Source organism: Talpa europaea (assembly GCF_964194135.1).
Source record: "Talpa europaea genome assembly, chromosome: 7".
Lineage (NCBI taxonomy): Eukaryota > Metazoa > Chordata > Mammalia > Eulipotyphla > Talpidae > Talpa > Talpa europaea.
Window position 1 is genome coordinate 105,577,502 of NC_140074.1, and position 26,817 is coordinate 105,604,318.

At 45.2% G+C, this 26,817-nt stretch overlaps 1 protein-coding gene across 2 annotated transcripts in view; it reads right to left on the reverse strand.

Annotated features, from left to right (window-relative positions):
* ROR2 (receptor tyrosine kinase like orphan receptor 2) overlaps positions 1 to 26,097 on the reverse strand; it is a gene marked incomplete at both ends in the record, with an annotated part of 168,080 nt that extends 141,983 nt beyond the window's left edge. For both annotated transcript variants that reach the window (XM_084239397.1, XM_084239398.1), the window contains one exon: positions 26,010 to 26,097. In XM_084239397.1, coding sequence (XP_084095523.1) covers positions 26,010 to 26,097 — 88 coding nt within the window. The remainder of the gene's footprint in view (positions 1 to 26,009) is intronic.
* Positions 26,098 to 26,817: the final 720 nt, after the last annotated feature.

A 26,817-nucleotide genomic window follows, 5' to 3' on the forward strand; every position in this document is an offset into this window, starting at 1 on the left:
TGCCACTGGCTGGGAGAGGGGGTGGGCAGTGTTAATGCAGCATTTCTTTTGGGGGTGAGGGGAATGTTCTGGAATTACTGTGATGGTTGCAGAACACTGAATGTGGGAAATGCCACTGAATGATGCTTTAAAATGGCTAATTTTATGTTACGTGAATTTTACCAAATTTTTTTTAAAAAATAAGTAAAGGAGAAGTACAGACAAGCACGTGTCCATAGAAATGTCTGGAATGAAGCAGGAAACTGAGCCAAGTTTATCCGGGAGCCTGAGGGGGAATGTGTGGGGGCGGTGAGGAGTAACAGGTATTTTTCATTTACACCTTCTCAGGTTTGTTTGGTTTGTTGTTTTGGATTTTTTTCCCCCCAAACCTTCAGCATTTGTTACGGGGGTTTTGTTTTTCTTTTATTTTTCTTGATTTTTCCTGAGTCAAGTAATAAAAAGCATTGCCCTGATATAAAACTGAAACATTCCAGAAAACTCAAAATGAAGTTCCTTCTGATCATGTTACAGGGCAGAGGGAGGGGTACCCCAGACCCCCAAACCTGCATGCTCATGGGTTCTGCCATCCACCACATAAAGACAAAGCATACTCTAGTGCATGAGACTTTCAATGGAAAAGAACTGTAATACAGTACATTTAGTGTGCAATAGAAAGAAGAGGAGAAAGGGACTGTGGTTTCCAAATAACGCACCCAGAGTTGCCCATCCCCTCGTGGGTAAATGCCCACCCAAACAGGGTTAGCCCAAAGAGGGACCACTGAGGCCCAAGTCTAATAAAATCGAAACCCAAGTCCACATAAAGACTGCCATTGTCAGCCTCCCCACAGGTCCCTCACCCAAGTCTCTGTCTCTTTCAAGTGTCTCCTTCCATGTCCCCCACCCAAGTCCCTGGTACAAGTCTAAGGCCAAGAAGCAAGTACAGCTTGTATACATGTCTCTCGTTCACATGCCTCCTCCTGGTCTTCTTCCTAGTCCATCTCTCTCAGCTTCTTTTGTTTCCTGCTGCTGCTTCTTCCTCTTCCCAGTCTTTTCTAGCTTCAACTCCTTGCCCAGCTCCACCCTTCCTTGGTGGAGTCGGGAACCTGGAACCTCCCCTTTCTGTGGCCATCACACTGTAACAATCACACCCCAGAACTAGGAGGCGCATCTTGCAAGTATTTGCCTATAGAAAGCACCAACAACATGTATTCTTGGGGTGGGGGGGGGGGATTTTCCACATAATAATGTTTTTAAACAAATACTTGCAATTGAAAATAAATCACCTCCCTGCATAGCTCCTTCGATCTCATGTGGACCCCACATCACACACACAACCCCAAACTCATGGCAGGCTCCATTCTATGGTTGAGGCAAAAGCAAGTAGAAAGAACATTTTTAAAAACATAGTTGCAGGATTAAGTTTTACCCACAATTTATACCCTCACTTGGCTTTTGTTCTGTTTTGTTTTGTTCTATTCTGTTTTGTTTTGAATCAGCTTGGCTTTTGGACCCATAGTAATTTGTGGTTAGTCAACTAGAAGAAATTTGACTATCTTGGGCTTTTCTATTATTTTTTAAAAGAAAGGAAATAAATAGCTCAAAGTTTAAAATAATAGCCCAAAAAAAAAAAATCTGAACCACATTTGAACTCTGAAAATACTAATTAGAGGTAATTATGGCCTGAGATCTGCCTAGTGAAAAAATGAATTTTCCTTGCTCCAAAATAAAATGATAATGACGCACTGAATTTTGCAACTACTGAAGGAAAAACAGTATACATTTTTAAAAAAATCTAGCTGAATCTTACCAATGAAATAAGCGTGTGCTGGACCATGACTGATGCAATCAGATAGTTGTCTCAGAACTACAATCTCCTTTCCAGCCAAAGCACCCCCTTCTTTTAAAAACCTTACAGTCAGAAGTCCCAAAGTCACGTAGGTACATGCCAACAACACTTCTAAATATGTTCATTGCCAATTCTCCTCCCCTGAGTGGCCCCATGTGTACTTGAAAAGGGTTCTGCACCAAGGGCCTCTCCATTGAGCAGCCTGTCGTGCACCCCTGAGCCCCTGTCCTGGAGAGCCCCGGCAAAGTTATGAAGATGCCATCTAGAGTCTGCCCCATTAACAAACTCAGAGTCAGCACTAAGTCCACCCTCTGTGCCTTCTGTCTAGTGGGAACTTGCAGCTGCCTCGGGAGCCCCCCTATATTTTGGTTGTGGACAAGGTGAAGTAATTCAACCCTGAGTCAAAGGACAGAGAACTGCACTTTCCAGAGCTCTCCCCTATAGCCAGACCTGCTGCCCCTTTCTCTCCATCAGGCACTTCCAGGGCATCCCCACTAGACCAGGTCCACTAGGAGCCCAATGTCCTCCCTCTTCAGAGGCTTCGGCCTGGATGAACCACACGCTGACAGCCACAGAAGCCCAGCACCAGGGGAGGTTTGCTTTCCTTGGGTTTAGTTTTTCTTATTATCCAGGCTCTCCCAAAGGCAACAAAAGTTGAAGTGGCCACCTGGCATCACAGGGTCTTTCTGAGAAGGAGTGGGGCCACCTCACTCTGTTCTGACATCAGAAAGGTCCCTAGGGGACTCACAGACCCACTTCCAGGAAGGCAGCTGGATGAAGGTGAAGGTGCAGATAGACAGCTGACCATCAACCCCTGGAGAGCAGGCCTGGGGTGCAGAGCCAACCACAGAGAAGCTCCTAAGCCACAGGGCTGGCCACAGCATCGCCCAGGGAAGCATAGAACTTCAGGAGAACTTCAGAAACCATGAACTTCAGAACTTCAGAAACCATGTCAGGTGCCCTGACCCCAGCCCACGCTCCTCCACCAGTCTGGCCTGATGAGTCTGTGTCCCCTCCTCTGACCACAGCTCTAACCAGGCCTAAGGCCAAACAGGCAGCTACCACCCCAGCTCCAGAGAACTCACTGGCGGAAGGGTTGGCAGTAGCAGCAGAACCTTCTTATAAATAAACTATTTAATAATTAAATAAATCCCTTCTTTATTTAACTAAACTAAAATCAATACGAGACAGTACTTGCTCAGCATGCACATTAGTGCAGATGTGTATGTATGAGTCAGCTCAGGCTGTGTAACAAAGAGTCACAGCTTAGGGGGCTTAAGCAAACAATGGACATTTGCCTGTCATTTGCCCATCACCCCACTGCCCTGAAGACTGAAAGTCTGGGTTCTGGAGGGCAGGGCTGTTTCTCCTGAGGTCGCTCTCCCTGGCTTGCACACGGCTGCCTGTTCCCTCTCTCTTCACACAGTCTTCCCTCTGTCCAAATTTCCCTTTTTATAAGATACCAGTCATTTTAGATTAGGGTCCACCCTAATGACCTAAGTTTAACTTTATGGACTCTGTGAAGACCCTCTCTTTAGATAAAGTCACATTCTGAAGCACTAGGGAGTTAAGACTCCAGTGTACCTTTTTTGGGGAAAAACAAATTCAATGCATATCAGTCTAATGTTCTTTTTATTAAAAAGTCATTGCAGGATCTTCATAGCTATAAAAACTTGCATTGTTGGGCCTCCCTCATGGCGCAAGGGGTTAGGATGCAACCTACGAAGCTGTCCGCAGCCTCTGTAGCAAGAGTTCGATCCCCGGTCAGGGAGCAACCACACGGCACAGCAGACCTCTCTGACTCGTCTGCTGCTCCCCTCAGCAGTGTATTTCAGTTAATCTGCCTGTTCTGTTCCCCACTCTGTTTCTGGTGAATCCTCTCACCTGCCCCACACACACACCTCTGGCCTGTACCCCAGTTCTTGTATGCATAAATAAATAAATCTTAAAAAAAAATTTTTTAAACTTGCATTGTTAAGTATTTAAAGACATCTCTTATGACATTTTCTCCTCAACACTCTTTTAGATTTTCCAAAATTTGCTTTACTTTCTGTCTATCAGGAAAACTTTGACTGTTGGGGACATTTAGACAAGGTAAAAGTATTTCAACCCCTGCAGGACTGAACACAGATGGTTGCTTTAGTCTGCACCACACACCCATGGAGCTGGCGCGAAGCAAGCTCAGGTGGAGGTTTCCATCACACGTCAAAACATCCCCCGTGTTCAGAATGGGAACTGCACCAAGTATCTGGAAGCAGAGTGTGAGCACCCAGAGAACTAGCTGAGAGGCCCCCTGCCTCCTGCACTTCCCACTTCCTCACCTGTTCAGAGAACACCCAGAAGTGAGGAGGCCCCTGGAGAGCTGATGAACTCCCATGGTGTACTCGGCAAACTATCTTTCTAGTTCTCCCTCACCTGGGTAGAGCGAGACAAGGACTTTATCCAAAGGAGGAAATGATGGCAGAAAGCCCTTACTCACTTATTTAAATTTGCAGAAATTCAATTTGTACAAATGTGTACACATTTTATTTGTAAAAATTTCAGCAACGGAATAAATTTGTAAAAAAGGACCTAAAGAAATAACCCAATAAAGTAACCATTAGGAGGCATAATGGTATAAAAAGTTTTGACACTTTTTAATGACAATCAAAGCAGTCTCTGAGTTTAAAAAAAAAAAAAAAACCTAACACTAAGATATAAAGATTCCTTTGACCAACCTCTTGTCTTCCCGAGGTGACCACCGTCATCAGTCTGACAGGTAGGTGGGACACTTTATTCTAGAGACCGATGTCTCCTGAGATTTTTTAGGTCAATTGCATGTATTGCATATCTTTCTGCTCCTTGACTTTCTCCCCACCTAGTATGTCTCTTTGAAATTTCCTTCCCTGGCACCCCCGGGTCTCCATGTCCATTTACGCTATGTAATAACCCACAGTTAAGGCACAGCCCTAATTATTGGGATCCCAATTATTAAAAGACATGTTGATATTTTCAACTTGTCACTGTCAGCAATGGCTCTGCTGTGAACAGCACACCTCCCAGGCACACATGCTTTTACAGAGCAGGCCACAGTATGTGTGTATTTTAAATACTGCCAGGCAATGCCAACCTGCTCTCCAGATGTCGAGGTGCACAGCACAGCATCAAGTTCCCCACATCACCACTGACAGCTCCTTACCTCCCACTTCCCACACCAGCCAAAGTTCAGTCAGAAGAACACTTGTTGAAAGAGAAGGGGGAGGGGCAGTCCACACCCGAAACTAAAATGCCTCCCTCCCTTTCCATCTATACCACCCCGCAGGCCCTTTGTTTTATTTTTTTTTTTTTTTTGACAGTTAGGAATGGGAAGTATTTATTCTTGAAAAGTTTAGGTTTAGAGGAGACATTTTATCCATCATAATATTTGAAAGGCTGACTTGTAAAATAGGCAGATTCTATTTTTTTACATAGAAGACAAAACTAGTAAATAATTTTTCATCATCTGGAGGGGACCAGAATGATAAAGGGCAAGTAAAATACTATGAAGTCTAGATTAAAGTGAGAAAAACATCTTTAGGTGGCACAGGATTATAGGTTTGGTTTTGTAAAATCTTTTTTATTGAGATAAGAGTACATACTACGTGCACAAGTCTTAAGTGTAGAGCTGGATGACTTCACTTAGGTATGCACCATAGTTCTCTCCTGGTGTTCATAGAACTTTCCATCATCTCAGACCACCTTTGGTCTGAGCCATCTCAGCCAGTAAAACTCCCTTCAACTTAGAATCTTTTTTTTTTTTAAAGTTTACTATAAAATGGTCACAACTTTATTCCTAATCACCCCAAATTGGAAAACTATCCAAATAGCCATTAGCAAATATATTAACATATTGTGGTGTATCCACACAATGAAATACTACTCAGCAATAGAAAAGAATGAATCATTAACCCATGCTACAACATGGATAAATCTGAGAAAGATTATGCTGAGTGAAATAAGCCAGACACTTTATGATTCCATTTGTGCCAACCTCAAGATTGGAGATTTTTTTTTTTTTTAATAAATTTTATTGTTATATTCCCCATACAATTGCAGCCCCCCCATTCTGACCCCAATCCCTCCCCTCCCGCCCCCGCCCCCCTAAAAGTGTCTCTGGTTCATAGTTTTCTGTTGATTTTGATTTTCACTTTCTTATAGTTATTCATTTTCCTGGTCCCTTATTTAAGTTTTCTAGATTCCTGCTATGAGTGAGACCATCCGGTATTTTTCTTTTTCTTTTTGGCTTATTTCGCTGAGCATGATCCCTTCCAGCGCCATCCATGTTGCTGCAAATTGCATGTGTTTATCTTTTTTGAATGCTGAGTAATATTCCATGGTATATATGTACCACATCTTCTTGATCCAGTCATCTATTTTTGGGCATTTGGGTTGTTTCCAAAGCTTAGCTATTGTAAACAGTGCTGCTATAAACATAGGGGTGCAGGTGTTCTTTGGAATTGATGTTTCTGTGTCCTTTGGGTAAATAGCTAGGAGTGGAATTGCTGGATCATATGGAAGCTCTATGTTTAGTAGGTCCAGAAATCTCCACACAGCTCTCCACAGTGGTTGGACCAGTTTGCACTCCCACCAACAGTGCAGAAGAGTTCCTTTTTCTCCACACCCTCGCCAGCATTTGTTGTTGCTAGTTTTTTTAATATGTGCCATTCTCACTGGTGTAAGATGGTATCTCATGGTAGTTTTGATTTGCATTTCCCTGATGGCAAGTGATGTTGAACATTTTTTCATATGCCTGTTGGCCATTTGCATTTCCTCTTCAGAGAAGTTTCTTTTTAGCTCTTCTGCCCATTTTTTGACTGGATTATTTTCTTTGTTGTTGTTGAGTCTCATCAGCTCTTTGCAGATTTTTGTGATCAGTCCTTTATCATTAGTGTTGGGTGCAAAAATGTTCTCCCAGTTGGTGGGGTTTCTCTTTGTTTTTGTTATTGTCTCTTTTGCTGTGCAGAAGCTCTTTAATTTGATGTAGTCCCAGCTGTTTATCTTTGCCTTCACTATCACTGCTTTGGGTGATGTGTCTGTAAAGATGTCTTTGATGTGCAGATCACGTAGTGTTTTTCCTATATTTCCTTCTATATATTTTATGGTTTCAGGTCTTATGTCTAGTTCTTTAATCCATTTTGAGTTGATTTTTGTGTATGGTGTGAGGTGGTGGTCAAGCTTCATTCTTTTGCATGTAGCGACCCAGTTTTCCCAGCACCATTTATTGAACAAACTTTCTTTGCTCCAATGCATAGTCTTTGCTCCTTTGTCAAAGATTAGTTGACCATAAATCTGTGGGTTTATTTCTGGATTTTCTATTCGATTCCATTGGTCTGTATGTCTGTTCTTGTTCCAATACCATGCAGTTTTGATGATTATGGCTTTGTAGTATAGTTTGAAGTCTGGGAGTGTGATGCCTCCATTCCCTTCTTTTTTTTTCAGAAGAGCTTTGGCTATTCGGGGTTTTTTGTGATTCCATATGAATTTCATCAATAATTGTTCTATTTCTTTGAAGAATGACATTGAAATTTTGATTGGAATAGCATTGAATCTGTATATTGCTTTTGGAAGGATGGCCATTTTAATAATGTTTATTCTTCCAATCCATGAGCAGGGGATGTCTCTCCATTTCTTTGTGTCTTCTTCTATTTCTTTTAACAGTGTTTTATAGTTTTCTTTGTATAGGTCCTTTACCTCTTTTGTTAGATTTATTCCCAAATATTTGATTTTTTTTGTTTCAATAACAAAAGGGATGGTTTTTTTGATTTCTTCTTCTTCAGATTTATTGTTTGTGTATAGGAAGGCTACTGACTTTTGCATGTTGATTTTGTATCCTGCCACTTTACTGAACTGATTGATAAGTTGAATTAGCTTTTCTGTGGAGTTTTTGGGGTTCTCTATGTATAATATCATATCGTCTGCAAATAGTGATAGTTTGACTTCTTCTTTTCCTATTTGGATTCCTTGGATGTCTTTCTCTTGTCTTATTGCCCTGGCTAGGACTTCCAGTATTATATTGAAAAGCAGTGGTGAGAGTGGACATCCTTGTCTTGTTCCAGATCTTAATGGAATTGCTTTCAGCTTTTCACCATTGAGAATAATAATGGCTGTTGGCTTGTCATAGATGGCCTTTATGATGTGGAGGTATGTTCCTTGTATCCCAAGAATTTCAAGGGCTTTTATCATGAATGGGTGTTGCACTTTGTCGAAAGCTTTCTCAGCATCTATTGATATTATCATATGGTTTTTATATTTCTTTTTGTTGATGTGTTGGATAACGTTGATTGATTTTCGGATGTTAAACCATCCTTGTGCCCCTGGAATGAATCCTACTTGGTCGTGGTGAATTATCTTATGGATACATTGTTGGATTCTGATGGCTAAAATTTTATTGAGGATTTTTGCATCAGTGTTCATTAGGGAGATTGGCCTGTAGTTTTCCTTTTTTGTGTTGTCCTTGTTCGGTTTTGGTATTAGTGTAATGTTGGCTTCATAGAACGTGTTTGGTATTGTCCCTTCCTTCTCAATTTTTTGGAAGAGTTTGTGAAGGATAGGCACTAATTCGTCTTTGAATGTTTGGTAGAATTCATTTGTAAATCCATCAGGTCCTGGGCTTTTGTTTTTGGGGAGGTTTTTGATTACCATTTCAATTTCGCTAATTGTAATTGGTCTGTTTAGGTGTTCTATTTCTTCTTTATCTAGCTTTGGGTGATTGTAGAGTTGTAGGAATTTGTCCATCTCCTCTAGATTGTTGTACTTGTTTCCATATAACTTTTCATAGTAGTTATTAATTATTCTTTTGATTTCTGCTGTGTCCGTTGTGATTTTTCCTCTTTCATTTATTATCCTATTTATTTGTGCTTTCTCCCTTTTTGCCCTTGTGAGCCTGGCTAGGGGTTTATCTATTTTATTTATTTTTTCAAAGAACCAGCTCTTGGTTTCATTGATCTTTTGGATTGTTTTTTTAGTTTCGATTTCATTTATTTCTGCTTTGGTTTTTATTATTTCTTTTCTTCTACTGGTTTTGGGGTTTTTTTGTTGTTCTTTTTCTAGATCTTTGAGCTTCGAGATTAGGTTGTTTCTTTGAGTTCTTTCTTGTTTGTTGATGTGAGCATCTATTGCTATATATTTTCCTCTTATTACTGCTTTTGCTGCATCCCATACATTTAGGAAATTGGTGTCCTCCTTGTCATTCAATTCGAAGAATTTTTTAATTTCTTCTTTTATCTCCTCGTTAGTCCAGTGGACTTCCAGTAGTGTGGGTTTCAATCTCCATGAGGTAGGAGAGTACCTTGCCTTCTTTTTATGGTTTATTTCTAGTTTGATGCCTTCATGGTCAGAAAAGAAGGTTGGTATGATTTCAATCTTGGTGTATCTGTTGATGTTTGTCTTGTGCCCCAGTATATGATCGATCCTAGAGAAAGATCCGTGTGCGCTTGAGAAAAATGTATACTCAGATTTTTTTGGGTTTAGTGTTCTATATATGTCTGTTAAGCCCAAGCACTCTAGATCCTTATTTAGAGCTTTAGTGTCTTTACTTATTTTTTGTCTTGTTGATCTATCCATTGTTGATAGTGGTGTGTTGAAATCTCCCACTACGTATGTGTTTTCTCTGATGTCTGTTTTCAGAGATGCCAATAGTTGTCTGATATATTTTGGTGCTCCTTCGTTTGGTGAATATATGTTAATGAGTGTTATTTCTTCTTGAAGTATTGTTCCCTTGATCATAATGTAATGACCACTGGGATCTCTTTTTATCTTTTTAAGTTTGAAATCTGTTTTATCTGATATGAGTATAGCTGTTCCTGCCTTCTTTTTTGGTCCATTTGCTTGTAGAATTGTTTTCCATCCTTTAACTTTGAGTCTATTTTTATCTTTTGCAGCTAAATGTGTTTCCTGGAGACAGCAGAAGGTTGGGTTTTGTTTCTTAATCCAGCCTGCAACTCTGTGTCTTTTTATTGGAGAGTTTAGTCCATTTACATTTAGAGTTAGTATTGATATGTTAGCATCTGTATTTGCCATTGTGTTTGTCTTTCCTTTGATTTTATTTATTTATTCTTTTAATAACTTTCTTTGGCCTTCTTTTGTTGTTATTCGTCCCTCTGAGGTTCTGGCTTTAGGACTCCTTGTAGTATTTTTTGGAGTGGGGGTTTAGTTTTAATGAAATTCCGGAGTTTCTGTTTGTCTGGGAAGGTCCATATTCTTTCTTCAAAGAGGAAGGAGAGCTTTGCAGGGTAGAGTATTCTTGGTTGGCATCTGTTTTCTTGGAGTCTGTTGACTATGTCCCTCCACTCTCTCCTTGCCCGTAGTGTTTCTTCAGAGAAGTCTGATGTCAGTCTGATTGGTTTCCCTTTGAATGTTATCTGTTTCTTCTCTCTTGCCAGCTTCATTATTTTTTCCTTGTCTTGGATTCTTGGGAGCTTTACTATTATGTGTCTTGCTGTATTTTTCCTTTCGTCATGGAAGTTTGGTGTTCTTCTTGCTTCTTGTATATCAATTTTCAGCTCCTTCTTCGCGTTTGGGAAGTTCTCTTCAATTATATCCATGAATATTTTCTCTGTTCCTACATCTCTCTCCTCTCCTTCTGGGATTCCTATAACTCTTATATTTCCTTTCCTCATGGAGTCAGATAGTTCCCGAAGTCTTTCTTCGGTCTTTTTCCTTCGTACTTCTCCTTCCTTTTCTGTTTTAGTTCTTTTTATTTCTGTGTCTTCAAGAGTACTTATTCGTTCTTCCATTTCATCTATTCTGCTTTCATTGCTTTTCCCAGAGTTCTTTAGCGTCTCCATTAATTCTTTGATCTCCTGCATTTCTTTTACTTCCCTCTTTAGGGACTCAATTTCATTCTTTTGGTCATTAATTATTTTCCCCTTATCATTGTTTTCCTTTATGACTTCAGTCAATTTTTTAATCACAGCAATTTTAAATTCTCTATCTGTAAGGTTCAGAAGTTCTTCCAAGTTACTGTCGTTGCAATCTGGTAGATGGTTTTCTTTTTGCGGTGTGCTATTTTGCTGAGGAGTTGCTGGGTTGCATGTGGCTTTTCTACTCCCTACTGCCTGTTTTCTAATTTGCCGTATTCCTTGTGACACTGTGTTGCTGGTACTGGCCGGCATCTTGGGTGACCTTCCCAGCTCACCACTGGCTCCTCTGGGGAACTTCTGCTGGGTTCACACAGTCTCCAGCAAAGAAAGGTCGCTGCTGCAAACGCCCGGTCTGCCCAGCGGTGGGTGCTGCTCCCCTCTGGGCTGGAACTGCAGGCTAGAAGGCGCCCGGCATGGGCAAGCCTCCCAGCTTACCTCTGTCTCCTCGGTGAGCCTTCTGCTGGGTTCACACAGTCTCCAGCAAGAAAGGTCGCGGTTGCAAAATGCCGGTGCAGGGGACGCGTTCCCCTGCACACCCGGTCTGCCCCAGCGGTGGGTGCTGCTCCCCTCTGGGCTGGAACTGCAGGCTAGAAGGCGCCCGGCATGGGCAAGCCTCCCAGCTTACCTCTGTCTCCTCGGTGAGCCTTCTGCTGGGTTCACACAGTCTCCAGCAAGAAAGGTCGCTGCTGCAAAATGGCGATGCAGGAACGCGCTCCCCTGCACGCCCGGTCTGCCCTAGCGGTGGGTGCTGCTCCCCTCTGGGCTGGAACTGCAGGCTAGAAGGCGCCCGGCATGGGCAAGCCTCCCAGCTTAACCTCTGTCTCCTTGGTGAGCCTTCTGCTGGGTTCACACAGTCTCCAGCAAGAAAGGTCGCGGTTGCAAAATGCCGGTGCAGGGGACGCGTTCCCCTGCACGCCCGGTCTGCCCCAGCGGTGGGTGCTGCTCCCCTCTGGGCTGGAACTGCAGGCTAGAAGGCGCCCGGCATGGGCAAGCCTCCCAGCTTACCTCTGTCTCCTCGGTGAGCCTTCTGCTGGGTTCACACAGTCTCCAGCAAGAAAGGTCGCTGCTGCAAAATGCCGGTGCAGGGGACGCGCTCCCCTGCACACCCGGTCTGCCCCAGCGGTGGGTGCTGCTCTCCTCTGGGCTGGAACTGCAGGCTAGAAGGCGCCCGGCATGGGCAAGCCTCCCAGCTTACCTCTGTCTCCTCGGTGAGCCTTCTGATGGGTTCACACAGTCTCTAGCAAGAAAGGTCGCTGCTGCAAAATGGCGATGCAGGAACGCGCTCCCCTGCACGCCCGGTCTGCCCTAGCGGTGGGTGCTGCTCCCCTCTGGGCTGGAACTGCAGGCTAGAAGGCGCCCGGCATGGGCAAGCCTCCCAGCTTAACCTCTGTCTCCTTGGTGAGCCTTCTGCTGGGTTCACACAGTCTCCAGCAAGAAAGGTCGCGGTTGCAAAATGCCGGTGCAGGGGACGCGTTCCCCTGCACGCCCGGTCTAGGCCCTTTGTTTTAATAAGCCCATTCCTCCAGAACACCTCACATCAGAGGGGTCCCAAATGAAAAGGGCTGGATTACACAGCAGAGAGCTGAAGGTGGGGCCTGGGTGCATCTCCCACACGCCAGCAACTTGAAGGGGGTCCCTGCGCTCTTTGAGCCTCCTCCCTTCAAAAGGCCCCTTGCCTTGGAGACACTGAGAAATAGTACTTGTACCTGCTGAATGCAGAGTCACAGACCCAGTGGGATTCTCAGGGTCTGGCTTAAGGCTGATTCTGATGGTGCAAACCAAGGTTAATGGGTACACATTGCCTGGCTCCTGCCACAAACAAACCAAGTGTAAAAGGGCCACTTTTGAGAGAACTGTGGAAACTGGGCAGGGCCTAGGTGTCAGATAGCACTGCCTGTGATAACCTTATCAAGAGAATGTGGAAAACAGTTGCTACCATTCATGCTGAAGCATTTACAGGTGAAAATTAACTCTGTCTGGGACCCATTAAATGGGCTAGGGGAAATGAAACAAAATTAACAGAACATGGTAATCGTTGAAGCGGTGTGAAAAATATATAGGGGTTCACTGTACTAGTCTAATTTTATGTATGCTTGACATTTTCTATAATAAAAAGCATAAGGGAAGACATGTTAGACGTTCTGGGAGTCCAGGAACTAGACTAACACAGCAATTTTCAGTCCTCTCTGTGAAATGCTCTCTTGGTCGGAAGGCACCAGAACCCCCACCTTCCCCATCCAGGTGTGAGAACTGACACCATCCGGAAATATCATAACCATCTGAACCTTTTTTCCAATACAATGTGTTAAACTCCTTTGTTGATTCTATTGGTTAAGTCACATTGTTTCACTGCACATTTTTTTTTTATTTTTAAGATTTATTTTTATTTATACAAGAGCCGGGGTACAGGCCAGATGTGCAGGAGGGTGAGAGGATTCACCAGAGACAAAGCGGGGAACAGAACAGGCAGACTGACGAAATACACAGCTATGGGGAGCAGCAGGCGAAACTGGAGAGGTCTGCTCGCCATGTGGACATCTCCATGGCTGGCGGGCATCGAACCGGCACTGCAGAGGCGGCGGGCAGCTTCACAGCACTGCGCTCAACTGCCTGCGCCACCAGGGTGGCCTTGCACATTTTTAGTTCCTTGTTTTGAAATAATTTCAGCAATGTTGCAAGATTCGTTCATGAGCTCCCTGACACATTTTTTTAATCCAGGTTCATTCATTTTTCACATTTCACTCAGTGCTTCGTCATTCTCCTTTCCATACACACACAGTCTTTTTATCCTGCACCGAGAGGAGACTGCAAACATCATGTCCCTTAACACCCAGTACAGACTCCTAAAAGCCAAGCATCCCCTTATATAACGTCAGTACAATTAACAAATCCAAATTCCTCTTGACAACGAACACTTTTTTTTTTTATAAATTTTATTGTTATATTCCCCATACAATTGCAGCCCCCCCATTCTGACCCCAATCCCTCCCCTCCCGCCCCCGCCCCCCTAAAAGTGTCTCTGGTTCATAGTTTTTTGTTGATTTTGATTTTCACTTTCTTATAGTTATTCATTTTCCTGGTCCCTTATTTAAGTTTTCTAGATTCCTGCTATGAGTGAGACCATCCGGTATTTTTCTTTTTCTTTTTGGCTTATTTCGCTGAGCATGATCCCTTCCAGCGCCATCCATGTTGCTGCAAATTGCATGTGTTTATCTTTTTTGAATGCTGAGTAATATTCCATGGTATATATGTACCACATCTTCTTGATCCAGTCATCTATTTTTGGGCATTTGGGTTGTTTCCAAAGCTTAGCTATTGTAAACAGTGCTGCTATAAACATAGGGGTGCAGGTGTTCTTTGGAATTGATGTTTCTGTGTCCTTTGGGTAAATACCTAGGAGTGGAATTGCTGGATCATATGGAAGCTCTATGTTTAGTAGGTCCAGAAATCTCCACACAGCTCTCCACAGTGGTTGGACCAGTTTGCACTCCCACCAACAGTGCAGAAGCCAACATTACACTAATACCAAAACCGAACAAGGACAACACAAAAAAGGAAAACTACAGGCCAATCTCCCTAATGAACACTGATGCAAAAATCCTCAATAAAATTTTAGCCATCAGAATCCAACAATGTATCCATAAGATAATTCACCACGACCAAGTAGGATTCATTCCAGGGGCACAAGGATGGTTTAACATCCGAAAATCAATCAACGTTATCCAACACATCAACAAAAAGAAATATAAAAACCATATGATAATATCAATAGATGCTGAGAAAGCTTTCGACAAAGTGCAACACCCATTCATGATAAAAGCCCTTGAAATTCTTGGGATGCAAGGAACATACCTCAACATCATAAAGGCCATCTATGACAAGCCAACAGCCAGTATCATTCTCAATGGTGAAAAGCTGAAAGCAATTCCATTAAGATCTGGAACAAGACAAGGATGTCCACTCTCACCACTGCTTTTCAATATAATACTGGAAGTCCTAGCCAGGGCAATAAGACAAGAGAAAGACATCCAAGGAATCCAAATAGGAAAAGAAGAAGTCAAACTATCACTATTTGCAGACGATATGATATTATACATAGAGAACCCCAAAAACTCCACAGAAAAGCTAATTCAACTCATCAATCAGTTCAGTAAAGTGGCAGGATACAAAATCAACATGCAAAAGTCAGTAGCCTTCCTATAGACAACGAACACTTTTAAGTGATTTTTCTCGACATTCCAACTCCAACAAAGATTCCAATCAGTGTGTGTCTCTGCCCCCACACAGACCCACTCTGAAATCAGAGTGTTCATACATGTACTTAATTGCTTATTATCAATGTAGAATCTGTGCTAAATCCCATGTCTAACAGATACTTGAATTGTACCAGATTTGGGTTCTCTCCCCACGGCCATCCCTGATGTCCCCTTGTCTCTTCCCCTCTCCCTCTTAACCTCAGAGTCCTCAAGATGTGTGTTGATGTCCACCGGTTGGTTTTTTTTAAAAAAATTTTTATTTATTTATGCATACAAGAACTGGGGTACAGGCCAGAGATGCAGGGGGTGAGAGGATTCTCCAGAGACAGAGTGGGGAGCAGAACAGGCAGACTGACTGAAATACACTGCTAAGGAGCAGTGGACGAGATGGGAGAGGTCTGCTGCGCCATGTGGGTAGCACCCTGGCCAGCTGCTGGGATCAAACTCGTGCTGCAGTGGTCGGCGATAGCTTTATAGCGCTGTCTTTAACCCCTGTGCCACCAGGGAGGCCCTTTGTCCGCTGGTTTTTATAACTACTTTATTGAATGAACTGCTATGTAAATGTCCAGTATTTGTTTTTATCGTTCTAAATTGTCCCAGATTTAACCACTGGAACTCTTCAAGTTGGCATCTGTGTACATTTGATGTACATCATTTTCAGTCCTGTACAAACTTCCTATCACAAAACATACTCCAGGATCATCTTCATTTTTCCCTGTTCCAGCCGCATTATCAGTTAGTTTCTCCAAGGCATTCCTCCTTCCTTTAATGGGGAACAGTATTTATAAACCAAGATCTGGGCACTAAGAATGTTCACTCCTAAAGAGGTGCTAAGAGATAACTGTTATGCATAGAAAAAATACATTTTATAAATTATGAGTTTATAAGTTTAACATAACATATAGTTTACCCTGGACAACACAGGTTTTAACTGCGTGAGTCCACTTAAATGTGGATTTCCCTATAAGCAGACAATATCAACTTATAGCCTGATAACTACAATAAGGCAGTGTAAATGCATTTTCTCTTCCTATGACTTTCTTAATATTTTCTTTTTTCTAACCTACTTTATTATAAGAATAAGTACATGACACATAAAAGAAAAATATGTTGATCAACTTTATGTTGTTGGTAAGGCTCTTCAGTCAACAGCAAGCAGCTAGTAGTTAACTCTTGAGGAAGTCATTAAGTTAAATGAAGATTTTCGGGGCCTCCCTGGTGGCGTGAGGGGTTAAGGCACAGCCTATGAAACTGTCTACAGCCACTGCAGCACGAGTTTGATCCCTGGCCGGCCAGGGAGCAACCCACATGGTGCAGCAGACATCTCCTGCCTCGCCCGCTGCTCCCCTCAGCAGTGTACTTCGGTTGGTCTGCCTGTTCCGTTCCCCACTCTGTCTCTGGTGGGTCCTCTCACACCCCACACCTCTGTCCTGTGCCCCAGCTCTTGTATGAATAAATAAATCTTTAAATAAATAAATGAAGATTTTCAACTACAGGGGATGGGGTGTGGCAGCCCTAACCCCCACCTTGTTCAAGGGTCAACTATATACTGTTATATATGGATATGCATGTATACCTATGTATATATGAAAATATATCCAATCATGAATCATGCTGATGGCTCCAATTCCAATCCAATGTCCTTGGGTTCTTCTTGTTTCCCTCATTCCACATTTGTATCTCCCACTCTTGCTAGGTGAGAACCCTGTATCCCACACTATCAACACACAATCCTACACATCTCATTGGCCAATCCCACAATTCACACAACAGTTTCAGAATCGATACAGCCATACTACTATGGAAAACAACCCTAATCCCTAGAAGAGGACAAGCTTTGTTTTCAGGGCTTTTTCTAGACTGAGGATGGAAACAGTCAAAGTACTGGGTCCAGGGCCTCCCCTGGTGGCGCAGCAGTTGAGCACTGGGTTGCGAAGGTGCCCGCAGCCTTTGCAGCGCCGGTTCAATCCCCGGCCGCAGGCGAGGGTCCCACATGGCGTGCAGACCTGTCCTGCCGCCCGCTACTCCCCTCAGCAGTGTATTTCATCAGTCTGACTGTTCTGTTCCCCACTCTATCTCTGGTGAATTCTCTCACCCTCCCGCACTTCTGACTCTACCCAGAGCTTGTATAAATAAATAAATCTTTAAAAAAAAAAAAAAAAGTACTGGGTCCAACATTTACTGGAACTAGGTTTCATATTGTTCCTTTGCAGCACAGTTCGGTGTATTTACTTCTTTGCATTCAGCTTTAGTTTCTTTCATGATTTCATTTTTTGAATATATACAGCATTAACATGTTCCAAAGTAAAAACTATATAAAAAGATACCAGAATAAACTGAGAATGACTAACATAATAAAGGCCTTACATGGTAAGCCCACAGCCAACATCACACTCAACAGTGAAAGACTGGAAGCTTTTCATCTAAGACCAGGAATAAGACAAGAATGTCTGCTTTCACCATTTCTACTAAACATAGTACTGGCAGTGCTCGATAGAGCAATTAGGCAAAAAAATGAAATAAAAAGCACCCAAAATTGGAAAGAAAGTTTATCTATCTTTGTACGTGGCATCATCTTACATGGAAATCCACCAAAATACCATTTGAGCTAATAAACAAATTCAGCAAATTTGCAGGATACAAAATCAAAACACAAAAATCAGTTGCATTTCTATACACTAACAAAGAACAATCCTAAAAGGAAATCAAGAAACATTTCCATTCACAATAGTGGCCAAAAGAACAAACTCCTTAGGAAGAAAACTAACCAAGGCAGAGAGGCAAAGGACTTTTATTATGAAAACTACAAAACACTGCTGAGAGAAATTAAAGATCCAAATAAGCGGAAAGACTTATATTTGTAGACTAGAAGATTTAACATTGATAAGATGTCCCTACTACCCAAAGCAATCTACAAATTCAATGCAATGCTTCTCACACTTTCTGACTTCAAAACATACTACAATGCTGTGTAATCAAAATAGCGGGAAAAGGACAGAAACACAGACCAAAACCATAGACTAGAAAGCCCAGAAGTAAACCTACATATATGGTCAAATGGCAAGGGTGTCCAATGGAGAACAGTCTTTTCAAGAAGCAATGCTGGAAAAACTAGAAATCTGCACTCAAACATGAAGCTGAACCCTTAACCTTATGCCATATGCAAAAATTAACTCAAACTAGATCAAGGAACTAAACATAAGAGCTAAAGCTATAAAACCTTCACAGGGAAAAGTTTAATGACACTGGATTTGCAATGATTTCTTGGATATGACACCAAAAGCACAAGCAACACAAAAGCAATAGATAAGCTGGATTCCTTAAAATAAAAAAGCTTTTATGCATCAAAGGATGCTATCAACAGAGTGAAAAGGCCGCCCGCAGGATGGGAGGAAATAAGTGCAAATCACCTACTTGAGAAGGAGTTAGTATTCGGACTATTTAGAACTCCTACAACTCAACAACAACAGCAAAAGACAATGTGAGTAAAAAATGGGCACGGGGTGGGGGGGGCGGGGAGTGCCTCCCTGGTGCCGCAAGGGGTTAAGACGCAACCTTAACAAGTTCAATCCCCAGCCAGGGAGCTACCCACATGGCGCAGCAGACCTCTCCTGACTCTCCCGCTGCTCCCCTCAGCAGTGTATTTCAGTCAATCTGCCTGTTCTGTTTCCCCACTGTCTCTGGTGAATCCTCTCGCCCCCTGCACCTCTGGCCTGTGCCCCAGTTCTTGTATGCATAAATAAATCTTTAAAAAAAAAAAAAGGCACAGGATTTCATCAGTAGAACTTCAAAGATAATGCAAATTGCCGACAAGCTCAAGAAAAGATGCTCAACATCACTGGCCATTAAAGAACTGCAAATCGAAATCATACTCATGGTATGATGACTACTATCAATAAAACAGAAAAAACAATTGTTGACAGTGTGCTGGTTCCTCAAAAAATTAAAAACTACCATCCAACATTCCCACTCCTGGATAAATTCCTAAAAGACCTAAAAGGAAAGACCTGGACAGATAGTTGTAGATCCATGTTCCCAACAGCATAATTCACAATAGCCAAAGGCTATATTGCCCACCAACAGATGGAAAAGCAAATATATATGTTATATCTATATGTCTCTCTCTATATATATCCATGTTCATGTATACATGCATGTATATGGTTTGCGTGTATATGAAATGGAATTTTATTCAGCCTTAAAAAGAAACATAGCACTAGGCTTCCCTGGTGGCGCAGGGGTTGAAGTCTCAGGCTATCAAGCTATCACCAGCCAATGCAGCATGAGTTCGATCCCGGCCAAGGAGCTACCCACATGGCCCAGCAGACCTCTTCTGTCTTGCCCACTGCTCCCCTCAGCAGTGTATCTCAGTAGATCGGCCTGTTCTGCTCCCCACTCTGTCTCTGGTGAGTTCTCTCGCCCCCCACACCACTGGCCTACACCCTAGTTCTTGTGTGCACAAATAAATAAATATTTTTTTTAAAAAAGAAATAAAGCACTAAAGCATGCTGTAATGTGGATGAACACTGAAAACACTATGTGAAGTGGAAGAAACAAGTTACAAAGGGACATTGACTTTGTGATTCCATTTATTTGAGGTCTCTACTGCAGTGGGATTTGTAGAGACAGGGAAGAGAATGGTTGTTTCCAGAGGATGGAGGAGGGAGAGTGGGAGGTGCTGTTTAATAAGAACAGCTTTTCAGTTGGGAAGATGAAGTTCTGCAGATGAGTGGCACAACAATGTATAGGTACTTAATAGCACTGAATTGTAGGGCCTCCCCTGGTGGCTCCGCGGTTGAGCGCTGGGCTGCAAGCTGTCAGCCTCTGCAATGCTGGTTCGATCCTGGCTGGCCAGCGAGGGTCCCACATGGCGCAGCAGACCTCTCCTGCCGCGCCCACTGCTCCCCTCAGCAGTGTATTTCGTCAGTCTGCCTGTTCTGTTTCCCACTCTGGCTCTGGTGAATTCTCTCACCCTCCCGTGCTTCTGACTGTACCCAGTGCTTATATAAATAAATGAATCTTTAAAAAAAAAAAAACAAACATAGCATAGCACTGAACTGTACATTTACAAGTGGTTGAAAGAGTACATTTTATGCACATTTTACCTTACTGAAAAAAGAAGATCTGTGGTAACTGGTCTCTCCTTGCAAAAAGCAGCGTATGCCTACAGCCTGCTACTGCCATTTCTTCAGCCCTCCACCCACCTCTCCCACTGATTTTTTTTAAAGATTTATTTATTTATGCATACAAGAACTGGGGTCTAGACCAGAGGTGCAGGAGATGCAAGGATTCACCAGAGACAGAGTGGGGAGCAGAACAGGCAGACTGACTGAAATACACTGCTGAGGGAGCACCAGGCGAGACAGGAGAGGTCTGCTGTGCCATGTGGGTATCTCCTTGGTGGGGGATCAAACTTGTGCTGCAGTGGCAGGAAAAGGCTTGATAGTGCTGTGTCTTTCACCCCTGTGCCACCAGGGAGGCCCTCTCATGCTGATTTAAACTTGGCTTCCTTGTCACCATCGCCTCCTACAGACTTATATGGTCCTCAACTTTTCACTATTTTAAACTGCTCTGAAAACATACCCAATGTTATAGACCATGATTTGGTGAGGTGGGGGTGTTGCTTGCAGGGTGGAAGAAAATTCTCAATTTCCAAATGTCATTTCCAAATAGTCTATCAAAGTAGGAAACACAAAAGAACATGCTACAGTAGAATAGGGAGGACTCTTAACGCAAGGTGACCCAAAAGTGCCCGTAAGCCTTCTCAGCCTGTGCCCCTCACGCCTTTCCTTGCCATCAAATTTGTAGGTTGTCGCTTTCTTGATGGCAAATTCCACTCATTCTTATTTCCAATGCCCATTGCCTGCCAGGGGCTAAAAAGCTGAGCCTGTTTCCCTTCCACCCCTTCCGAACTCCTTAGGGAAAACTGAATTTTTCTATCTTGCCTCAGTTTCCTCCTAGGACCTTTCCTGGGAATCCTCCAACAACCAAGTCCCTGGATTTTTCATGCACCTCCTTTTTTGGGTACAAACACTATCCTCCCCCTGTAAATCTGTCAATTCCTTTGCCCTCTTCATCCCCCACTGGGATTTTGGTCTCCACATGGGAGACTTCATTTGCACCCTACAAGGAGCCTGGATAGTTTGGGAAGCTGACTGGAGATCTGGAAGGTTTCTAGGCCCTTTATCATGCTGGGACTGTTGGAATCTGCACTTGAATCTGCCTCCTGACTAGTTTCTTTTTCCCACTTGAAGTTTCCTTTTATGTCAGACTCATCCAGTGGGTGTCAACAGTAATAACTACCAACATTTCATGTGCTTTTAATGGCATTGGAGCCCCATGTCAGCCTTTCCAAACACGCACACACAGAAGTGCGTCTTCACAGAATTCTGGCAAACACCATAACCCAAAAATACACTTCAGTGTTTAAAAACTAACATTTCCCCCAATCAGCACTGTCTAGAACACAAACATGCTGCTAAGGTTGTTGCCTTGCTCATCACACAGGGCTGAGCCCCTCTCTGGCAGATTAAATGCCTTCAAACCTCCCAGGGTCAACAAAGAAAACTCTATGCAAACAGGTGAAACCCCAACTTGCTCTGGACGTTACGATTTGTTCCTGAAGCAACCGTGACAAACACACACACCCTGGACAAAGAAGGAAAAGGGTCCTCCAGGGCTGGTCGGTAGCGGTGATAAAGTTGTCCTTTCTGGACTGGACCCACTCTGGCAGCTGGCCACAAGTGTGCCTGTATGGCAGCGGAGTTGAAGCTTTCGTTTCATTTTAATTAATTTTAACCAAAATAGCTACATGTGCCCACTGGCGAAGCTAATCCACAGCACACCTCCACAGGAAGGGTCTCTGCAAGTCAGGTTAACTAGCCCTGCAGGAGAGAATCTGGGTGTGGAAACCATTAGCCCCATCTACCCCCACCCCCACCCCCCCACCCCACCCCCAGCATTTGGGATTTAAGGAAACCCTCCCCCACACCTCAATACTTGAAGAAGCAGCCACATACTCCCCCAGATAACATCTCAAAAGTGACAGAGTGCTTACTGAAGCCCATTCCAAGGACAATTAAAGACACACACACCACTTCCCACTGGAACTTAAGACCTCCTAACGGACAAGCCACTTAGTCGAATTAGGCTAAATTTTTCTGTAATTATTTCCTTCCCTTTGGCTTTTGATTTCTTGGTTCTTTCAGAGATAGAACTTTAAAAAAAAAAATTCCAACAATGGTGCAAACCACACTAACACAATTCCCTATTTTTGAAAGCTTTATGAAAATTCCCAGCATTGTTCAACAAACAGTTCCTTGGCTACTCTGTTAATATGATTTTAAACAGATCACACCCCAGACATATTTTATGACAACTACACATGCAAAGCAGAGCTGTCCCGCCCTTATTTCCAACTTGGCAAGTTCCTCAACAAAACCAAATAAATATATACTAGAAACAGGAGGCTGGTACAAACCCCAGCTGGCTGCAGCCATAATTAGGGGGCCAGAGCTACTCTTACAGTTTAGATTTTTACTTCTAAACTCAAGAAGCCTACACTACCCACTGAGGTCTTAACATTTCTGTTACGGTGCTGCAGCTGAATAAGGCAAACCCCAAGAACCCAAAGGGTCGCTGAGAAGTCATGTTTTCCACGTTGCTTCCAGTCCAATTGTCCTTTCATGAAATTGCTACTGGCTGCAAAATCCAGATTTAACTGGCAATGTCTCAGCCACAAAGCAAAGCCCCCCTGTGACTGGGCTTTGAAACCTTCCATGCATAGTGTTCTTGGGGTTCACCTGGCAGACACCACAGGGTCCCCAAAGAAGGAAATCACTTAATGGCAACTTTCTCTACCAGGAAGATTTGTGCCCCATCCCACCCCTTGGGGTACAGCAGGATAAACCCACAAGCCAGCCCTTCTCCGCCGAGGGAACCACCACAAGATGCCGGTAAGAGCAGGAGCCTATGAGTTCCCCTCTAAGTTCCCAGGGAAGGGGCCAAATAAACACCAAAAGGCCTCCAATGTCAACGAACGTTCTAGAAGAGGGTTATAAATTTGGGGTGGGGATAACTCATAGTAATCCTGTTCTCCCTGACAACAATTTGGATGGTATAATTAGAAATCTCCCAGGAAAAGAAAGTCCACACATTTCTTGAATTTAATCAGACTGGCCAGAGTTCTACAGATTAGGGAAGTCTTTCCTTCACACCAGCTCCCATTTCAATGATAATGGTGACCTTCTACATCCTGGCCTCCCAAGGAATGCATTTTAAAGACCTGCCTCTTCACTGAAACTTTCCTTAGAAATCCTACTTTGAAGGATTCATCTTCTCCACCTGTGACACGGGCAGTTCCCTATTGCTGTATTTCTATTCTACTGGCTTCAGAAAAGATACCAGAGGAAAGAAAAGTATTAAATATAGACTTTGCCAGGCTGAATTAAAGTGGAGGCTAAACCTTTACAGGGAACAAGTCATTCACTGCATATCACACCAGAGGCTGATCTACAAACACCAATGATGTTGTACTCGGACCAAACAACAGAAACAAAATACTTATCGGTTTCCTAACTATGACTGGCTTTAATAATCAAAAATTCAGCCTCACTGACTAGAATCCCCTCCGTCATCCATGAGGTTTCTAGAAACAATCCTTCAGCAGCTGACAATAATGTCACACAGGTCAGTAGCATTCAGAGTTTCTAGATAGAATTTTTTATCAAGTAGATTCCAGGGTTAAACTTGCTCTTCATTAAATACTGAAACATTTCAAATGTATGCTGCTTCTCTGCTTGGTACACAGCCATAATAAGAAAAACATGTTGCTTGACTTACTATATACATAAAAAGTCTTCTTTTTCCACAGTCTTCTTATTCAAGATGTTTTCATTTATTTCCTTCTAGATGGATCACTATCATTATTTATTATGACCAGGGATCTGGGCCAGAAGTAAACACTGCACTGTCAAAATGGGGGGTAAGAAGGACCCCAAAACTCCCCCTCCCAAACAGCACTGTCCCAAATCAAGTTTTTGTCTCCTTAGGGGGCAGAGCCTTCCATAAAAATGTAAAATAAACAACTTATAAGTCCTTTCAGAATAACCTTTCCATGTTTTCACATAGTCACTTATGTTTTCTATATAAAATACACTCAAATTACAGGGATTCTTTTTCTACGGCAGAAAAGATGCCAAACACCCAAATCTCCTGTAATCATAAAATTGTATTCATATTTTGAATATGAATGATCATATTCTTTGACTTTTCTGTTAACCTAACATTCCAGGAGGAAGAGAATTATAAACAGCTTTCCTACTCCCGCCCCACAGATTATTATTATTTTACTGGAAAAAGAAAATTACATCCACATAAGGTTCAAAAATTAACTAAAATGACACTGGATTGCTTTGTTGTTCAGAGATTTCTTAAATTTAACTGGAAATGAGGACTATGTTTGAAGTATTCCGCCCGAAATGCGGTCGCAACTTTCTGGTTTCTGCAAGAACCTTGATTTATGCAAAAGACCCACCATCCTTTCTATTATCTCCCACCTAAAACGCCTCCCTAAAGCACCCCATCTCCCCCGCAAATGCAACAGAAACTGCCCGCCCCCCTGCAGTTTGCCAGGCTGAGTTCCGCGCGGCCATCTAGGTAGCACAGGGCCACTGCACGTCCAGTCCCGGGTTCAAGCCCCCTTCTCGCTCCCGCACAGCCCACCGAAAGGAGCAGCAACTCTAATTCTTGTAGGGGGCGGGGGGAGGGAGGTTGCAGAAATCGACGGGGTTGTTAGAGACCCACGGGCTGGCGCAGAAATGTACTATGTACACACCGTCTCGCCGTGCGCCCCGTGCGGCTTAGGCTTTAAGGGAGAGCGACATAAATGCAAACCCCTTCCCGAATCAAAACACCAGAGATGTCTGAGGTAACTGGCATCCGCTTAAACCCAAACACTCCCCCCAGAAAGGCCGCCCAGACTTCTGCTTCCGAGGACCGGATCCCTGGGGCGCGCAGCTGGCAGCAGGACGCAGGAAGAGCTGAGGCCCCTTCCTGCTCCCGGACCCCAATTCTCACCTGCCCGCAGGAACGCTGGGGGGAAGGGGTGCCCAACGCAGGAGGTGGGCGACTGTGAAACCCACTTACAAATAAGGGGGCGTCTCACATTTGTGGGACTTGAGGAGAACCTCTCCCGCGCCTGGAGGTGGCACCCCCACCCCAGCAGGGGGCCGGGTACCCCGCGAGGCTGCGCGCCGCGCGGACGTTCTCTGAGCGTCTGGACCCGGTGGGCAAGCGCCGCCTCCTGGGGTGCCCTAAGCCGGTACCCCCCGCCCCCGCTCCGAGAACCCCGGCAGCTCCTGCGCACCCCAGGGCCCCCGCTGGAGACCGCGCGGGCCCCACGGAGACAGCGGGGGCCCCACGAGGAAAGTGCCACCAGGGCGCCCGCTCGCCCCTCCGTCGCGCGCCTCGCCTCAGGGCCGAGTCTCGGTGTGACCCGAAGGCACAACCGCTGAAGGGCCGCCCAGGGACAGCGACCCAGGCACGGGGACCGCGCTCCGGCCACCTCTCGGCGTGGGGGAGGGGGCGAGGGGCCAACAATGGGGAGGCCGGAGACCCTCTCAGCCCCGCGGCGGGGTGGGGTGGGTCGGAGCCGGCTTCTCCCGCCCGCCCGTCCCCGCCCCGGGGGAACTCGGGGACAGCCGGGGGTCTTGAGGTCCGTGCGCCCCGGATGGGTGACTTGGGGTAGAGGGCTGAGTCAGGTCCTGAAATCACAGGGCACGTCTGCGGACCCGGGCCGCGGTCACACCTCCAAACCCTCGGAAACCCCCGGCGAAGGCTGCCCGCGGGCGCGGCCGCCGCCTGCCCGGCCTCTGGAAACACTTAGCCGTCCCCAGAGCGCGCCTCGCTGGGAGCAGCCCGGGCGGCGGGGAGCGAGCACGGAGGGGGCCGGCCCCGCGCCCCTAGCCCGGGAGCACGGCGCCAGCTCGGCGGCCCGGGGCGCGGTCCCCGCGGACGGCAGGCGCACGGAACCGGGGCGGCCGGTCTTACCTGAGGTCCGGGGCACCGAAAGCAGGAGCGCAGCGGCCGCCCAGACGGCCGGGGCGCACAGCAGCGGCAGCGCCGAGCCCAGGGCCATGCCGCGGGCCGAGGGAGCTGGACGCGGGAGCCGGCGCGGCGCTGGGGGCCGGGCGCCACCTCCCCAAGGGGCCGCGCGTCCGCTGCCCTTTCTCCCTGGTGCTCCGCCGCTCGGCGCCTCTCGAGGAACTGCTGGTTCTCGTTCTCTGCGGGCCCGGATGCGCCGCTCCGACCCAGGCGCGGCGCGGGCTGCCTGCGAGGCTCGGGGCGCGGGCTCGGGGGGCGGACCGCGGGCGCGCAGGAGGCAGGGTCCGCGGCTCGCCCGCCCCGATGGGCAGAGCAAGGCCGGCACCTGCGCCCCCTGCCGGCGGGACGTGTCGGCGGCGGTGCGGTCGCGCGGGAAGTAGGGGGTCGAGACCCCGGGCTGCGGCTCGGGGCGCGGAGTGCCTCCCGCCCCCGCCCTGGGGCTTGCCCCTCAGGACACTTGGGGTGCAGAGGTGGCGCCAGGTGGGCGACCCGCCGGACCTCGGTGGGACTGCTCGCTCTGCAGAGGCGCCCGGGGCGGTAGAAACCACCTTCAGGGGCGGAACCCCCATGGACCTGTGCACACACACACACACAAATAACTCGGGACGACGTCCCTCTGCAAACTCCACGGGGGCAAATCAGAGAGTCATCCCGGCCCAGAAGCCAGCGGCGGGGGAGGCAGAGGAGCGAGGTGTTAGAGAAATGAAACGTTCACTCAGGGAAAGGAACTGGCCACGTCCCCCGTCCCCCCCGC